Source organism: Bison bison, unplaced genomic scaffold (assembly GCF_000754665.1).
Source record: "Bison bison bison isolate TAMUID 2011002044 unplaced genomic scaffold, Bison_UMD1.0 scf7180017857981, whole genome shotgun sequence".
Classification (NCBI taxonomy): domain Eukaryota; kingdom Metazoa; phylum Chordata; class Mammalia; order Artiodactyla; family Bovidae; genus Bison; species Bison bison.
Window position 1 is genome coordinate 14,102 of NW_011488554.1, and position 6,288 is coordinate 20,389.

The 6,288-nt window shown below is 38.4% G+C and overlaps 1 protein-coding gene across 1 annotated transcript; it reads right to left on the reverse strand.

Moving 5' to 3' along the window:
• Positions 1–5,009: 5,009 nt before the first annotated feature.
• On the reverse strand, positions 5,010–5,945 carry LOC105004228 (olfactory receptor 2T11). Its single transcript, XM_010861778.1, has one exon. The coding sequence runs from the start codon at positions 5,943–5,945 to the stop codon at positions 5,010–5,012; it is 936 nt and encodes a 311-aa protein (XP_010860080.1).
• Positions 5,946–6,288: the final 343 nt, after the last annotated feature.

Consider the following 6,288-nt stretch of genomic DNA (forward strand, 5'->3'; position numbering starts at 1 on the left):
CATTCTTATTTGTGTGTGTGTGTGTGTGTGTGTGCGCTTAGTCACTCAGTCATGTCCGACTCTGTGTGACTCCATGAACTGTAGCCTGTCAGGTTCCCCATAGGGATTCTCCAGGCAAGAATACTGGGGTGGGTTGCCATGCCCTCCTGCAGGGGATCTTCCTAACCAAGGGATTAAACCCAGGTCTCCCTCATTGCAGGGGGATTTTCTTTTTTTTTTTTTTTAACCATCTGAGCCACCAGGAAAGTCCATTTCTTATTGTTTGGTACTCTGCATAAACTATGTACTTTTCTTCATCACAACCTGGTATCGGAAGATTGACTTTACTGTGGATGAATGAGAGTACTCAAGTTCAGGTTAAGTAACAGTAACAGGCTCTACGGATTTTGTTTTCCATGTCTGATTCTCAGATAATTCATGTTGAGCTTAGTCTGTGACCATTCTTTGTACTTTTTAAATAGCAAAAACTCTGGAGAGCATATGTTCTTATTGAAAAGGCAGACAACAAGGATTTTGATTTTATTTTTAATTGCTTGAATCCTTTATTTATTTATTTATTTATTTTTTGGTATTTTCACTTGGGTAATATGATATCTATTGGCATTTTGGATAAATATCTTTTGCCACTAGGAATCAAGAGTTGTTTTATTTTATTTTTTTAGTGATCTCAACCTTGGATTTCAGAAGTCCCTTTCTACTCCAGTATTTATCTTTTCTTACTATTGTTAAATTTCTTGTGCTTTTGATTGTGATGCATCTTTATGTGCATGCTGTGCATTTCCCTCACTGCAAAAATTAGTATTCTCCTCAAATACAAGCTGAACACTAAGAGTATAAACTATACCATTTTATTTCTGTAATTTTCATCTAACAGGAAAAACTAAATTGTTGTGTTTAAAAATACATTTTTTTATCTAGGGATACAACAGTAACTCCCAGAAATGATGACAATCAAATTGATTCTACAAAATAAGCAGTTCATATTCCTCAAAGTTGTCAATATTTCATGAAGGAAACAGACTGAAGGAGACTCAGTGACAATAACAACTAGATGCTGTGTGGGATCCTGAATGAGGGAAAAAAAAAAAAAAAACAATGGCAAGAGTCAAAACACGGGTGAAATATTAACTTCCTTGTTCTGACAACTTTTTATGGTTATATAATATGTTAATACTGGTAGAAGTTGGTTAAGACTACATGGAAACTTTACTAACTTTGCAACTTTTCTAAATGTCTAAAGATAGCTCAATAAGAGAGAGGCACAAGACGGTTATGGAGAGCTATTCATGTTCTCCAAGGATGTGTGGGGACATTACATGAATGGTTTCATGATTGTTTTTTCTGTGATTAAGCAGTAAATTTTGGACACTTCTTTTTTAAATTTATTTATTTTAGTTGGAGGCTAATTACTTTTATGTGTTTTATTTATAGTATAAAAAGAAATAAAAGTCATTTGTAATGTGGTTGTCTCTCTAGGACCTCTGCTCTTGCCTCTGTTATTAAGCAATAAGTATAAGTTAGCTTACTGAAATCCCCATAAAATAGTTCTTACCTAAAGGTACCTGGAAGGTTTCAAATTGATGCTTTCAAACTGTGGTGATGGAGAGTTCCTTGGACAGAAGGAGATCAAACCCATCAATCTCAAAGGAAATCAACCCTGAATATTCATTGGTAGGACTGATGGTGAAGCTGAAGCTCCAATACTTTGGCCAACTGATGCATAGAGCCAACTCATTGGGAAAGACTCTGAGGCTGGGAAAGATTGAGGGCAGGAGGAGAAGGGGGCTGACAGAAGATGAGATGGTTAGATGGCTTAATCGACTCAATGGACATGAGTTTGAACTCCAGGAGACAGTGAAGGGAAGCTTGGCTGTAGTCAATGGGTGGCAAAGTGTTGGACATGACTGAGAAACTGAACAGAAAAAGGAACCTAGGCAGTCATATTGATGGGAACTTTACTCGTGTGTCCTGGAGCGTCAGGTTTAATTGAGCCTTACCTCTTAAACTTGTCCTGTGACTACACCCACAAACCCAGAGTCTTGAAGCCCAGACAGTTTGGACATAAGCCTTATCCTATGCCTGTGATTTCCTCGGCATCAGAGGCATCAAATTATGGATATCAATATTTGCTTATCCACTGTTATGCTTAAGTAAAAAAATATTAATTCATGACAAGATATTTTATAATTTTAAATGTCTATATTGCAAAGGGAAAAAACATTAATGACATTTTATAATTTTGTCATGCAATATAATATGTATCAATTTAAAAAATGATAATGTTTCATGATGTCTTATTATACTTGATATAATAATAAATAAGGAAATGCATATTGAGCATTCAAGGAAATTTTTAAAGAAATCAGCTGAAAATTAGCATAACCAAAAAAGAAAAAAAAAACTTTCTTCCCTTGTGCTGAATCTGAACTGGTCTACAGACTCAATGCCATCCCCATCAAAATTCCATTGAAATTTTTCACAGAAATGGAACAAATGTCTAATATTTGTACAGAACCTAAATAACCAAAGCAATCCTGAAATTTAAGAACAGAGCTGGAGACGCATTTTTGGATTTCAAAGCTAAACATTACAAAGCTATATTAAATAAAACAATAAGACACTGGTATAGAAAGAGAAACAGACCAAAGGAATAGAATATATGTATGGGTTTATTGACTCATTTATAAACCTACACATATATTATCAACTAATCTTTGACAAGGTTGCCTATCATAAGTAACAGCAAAAGGCAATTAATTCAATAAAACATATCAGTAACACATATACAAGTACAAAACATAAATAAGTAAATTAATGTGTGAATGAATGAATGAATTGAGAAATAAAACTGGGCCCCTAGCTCACAAAACTCACAAGAAAATATAAATGGTTTAAAGACTCAAACATAGGTACTATAACCATAAGACTCCTAGAAGAAAATATACAAAATAACTACCTTGGCATTGATCTTGGCAATCAATTTTGGATATGACATTAAAAGTATAGACAAAACTGCCAAATTAAGACCTAAGACTGTATCAAACTAAAAAGTTTCTGCTCAGCAAACAACCAGATATAAAAACAAATTATAGAATGGAAGAAAATATGTGGAAATCATGAAACTGATAAAGTTGCATATTCAAAATTTATATGGAGTTTATACAGTTTAATATAAGTTGCTCAGTTGTGTCTGACTCTTTGCAACCCCATCAACTGCAGCCCACCTGGCTCCTCTGTCCATGGAATTCTCCAGGTAAGAATACTGGAGTGGGCTGCTATTTCCTTTTCCAGGGGATCTTCCTGACCCAGGGATCGAACCTGGGTCTCCTGCATTCCAGGCAGATTCTTTACCATCTGAGACACCAGGAAACCCTGCCAGTAGCAAAATATAAATGAATAAAGACATTGTATAATCCAACATAAAATTCGGCAAAGTACACAAATAGACATTGTTCCAAAGAAGACATACATTGGCCAACAGACTTATGAAATGTGTAAAACAATATTTGTTAGCAGGAAAGTGCAAATGGAAACCACAATGTGATAACTCACACCTATTAAAAATAGCTTTTATAAAATTATCGACAGAATACAAATTGGTGAGAATATCAAGTAAAGGTAACCCTTAGACACTGTTGCTGTTGCTGCTGCTGCTAAGCCACTTCAGTCATGTCTGACTCTGTGTGACCCCAGAGACGGCAGCCCATCAGGCTCCCCCGTCCCAGGAATTCTCCAGGCAAGAACACTGGAGTGGGTTGCCATTTCCTTCTCCAATGCATGAAAGTGAAAAGTGAAAGTGAAGTCGCTCAGTTGTGTCCGACTCTTAGGGACCCCATGGACTGTAGCCCTCCAGGCTCCTCTGGCCGTGAGATTTTCCAGGCAAGAGTATGTTAATTGGTATAGCCGTATGGAAAAAAATATGGATGCTCCTCAACTTATTAAAATAGAACCACAATAAAGTACAATAATACCACATCTGGAAATATATTAAAGGGAAATAAACAGTATCCTGAGGAGATATTTGCACTTACATATTCATTATGGCAGAAAGTGAAGAGGAACTCAAAAGCCTCTTGATGAAAGTGAAAGTGGAGAGTGAAAAAGTTGGCTTAAAGCTCAACATTCAGAAAATGAAGATCATGGCATCTGGTCCCACCACTTCATGGGAAATAGATGGGGAAACAGTGGAAACAGTGTCAGACTTTATTTTTCTGGGCTCCCAAATCACTGCAGATGGTGACTGCAGCCATGACATTAAAAGATGCTTACTCCTTGGAAGGAAAGTTGTGACCAACCTAGATAGCATATTCAAAAGCAGAGACATTACTTTGCCAACAAAGGTCCATCTAGTCAAGGCTATGGTTTTTCCTGTGGTCATGTATGGATGTGAGAGTTGGACTGTGAAGAAAGCTGAGCGCCGAAGAATTGATGCTTTTAAACTGTGGTGTTGGAGAAGACTCTTGAGAGTCCCTTGGACTGCAACTGAAGATTCACTGGAAGGACTGATGTTGAAGCTGAAAGTCCAATACTTTGGCTACCTGATGCCAAGAGCTGACTCATTTGAAAAGACCCTGATGCTGGGAAAAATTGAGGGCAGGAGGAGAAGGGGACGGCAGACAATGGATGAGATGGTTGGATGACATCACCGACTCAACGGACATGGGTTTGGGTGGAGTCCGGGAGTTGGTGGTGGACAGGGAGGCCTGGCGTGCTGCGGTTCATGGAGTCACAAAGAGTCCAACACAACTCTGCAACTGAACTGAACTGAACTGAATAATACATAGTTTTGACAGTTAGCCAAATAGACTCTGAATAACTAATGAAATATTTTGGGTTCCTTTCATCTAAGAGGAAGAAACATCGCTAAGTAAATCTTCTTTAATTGTCACCTCTAAAAAAATATTTAATAGCTGCAGAGAGTCTCTTGTGAAACAAAACACACTGAGGATATTATTGGGAAAACCTATTTCCAGATTATTGAATCTCTAAGCATCACTTGTGAATATGCTCTATGTGGATAAGCATTGTGCAAATATCTTTTTAAATGCTCCTGAAACATCCTTGTTTCTGAGGCTGTAGATAAGAGGATTGAGCATGGGTGTGACAATGGTATAGAAGGCTGATACTACCTTGTCTTGCTCAGGGGTGTGAAATGACTTGGGCAACACATAAGTGTAGAAGGCAGCCCCATAGAAAATGCTGACTACAGTCAAGTGGGAAGAACAAGTTGTAAAGGCCTTTTTCCGGCCCTCAGCAGAGCGCATACGGTGGACAGTTAATAAAATGAGTGAGTAGGAGGTTGAGATAATAGAGATGGGGATGAGCAACATGAGCACACAGCAGATGTACATTAAGGTTTCATACAAGGATGTATCAGCACAGGCCAATTTGAGAACAGCAGGGATCTCACAGAAGAAATGATCGATGATGCGGGATCCACAGTAGGGGACATTCATGGTGATAGGGGTGAGCAGAAAGCCATCCAGTGATCCACCAAACCAGGCACCAGCAGCCAGAAGGAGACACACTCTGCGGTTCATCAACACTGGGTACCTAAGAGGGTTGCAGACAGCCACATAGCGGTCATAGGCCATGAGGCCCAACAGGAAGAACTCTGATCCAATCATAGTTAAGTACAGAAAGATCTGGATGCCACAGGCCACAAAGGAAATGGTCTTCTGTATGGAAACCATGTCCACCAGGAGCTTTGGGACAGTAGTACAAATGAAAAGGGTGTCCATGATGGACAGTTGGCTGAGCAGAAAGTACATGGGGGTGTGGAGGTGGGAGTCCATGTGAATCAAGAATATCATGACCAAATTTGCAGTTACAGCCACCACAAAAATAGCCAAAATAACTGCAAAGACAATCCCCGTAGCTTTACTGTTTACTAGAAGCCCCAGGAGGATAAAGTCAGAGGAAGCAGTTCTATTCTTCGTTGACATTTCTGTTGACAGCTCCAGGGAAAAGGGAGCCACAAATGTGATGGAAAACGAGACAGAAGACACTTCCTAGGAGGTAGAAACTCACAATGGAGATAATATCTCAGAGGCTACTGGTTCAGATAAGATTTTCCAAGTCATAAAGCTAGAGAAAAACAAGCAGGCCAAGAGACATTATAAACTAGGAACTATAGATCTATTTTTTTCTTTCTGGAGCACAACCCTTTCTATATTGTGCTGTAATACATAGGTAATGCAAATTGCATAATAAAGCTGGCATTTGCTATATCTAGATTGGAGTTTTAAATATCACTATCTGCCCTATTTATTCTGCATTGGTGGCCTT

Bases quoted from the DNA above. Each gene is read 5' to 3' on its own strand.
- LOC105004228 (XM_010861778.1), bottom strand. From the start codon at position 5,945: ATGTCAACGAAGAATAGAACTGCTTCCTCTGACTTTATCCTCCTGGGG.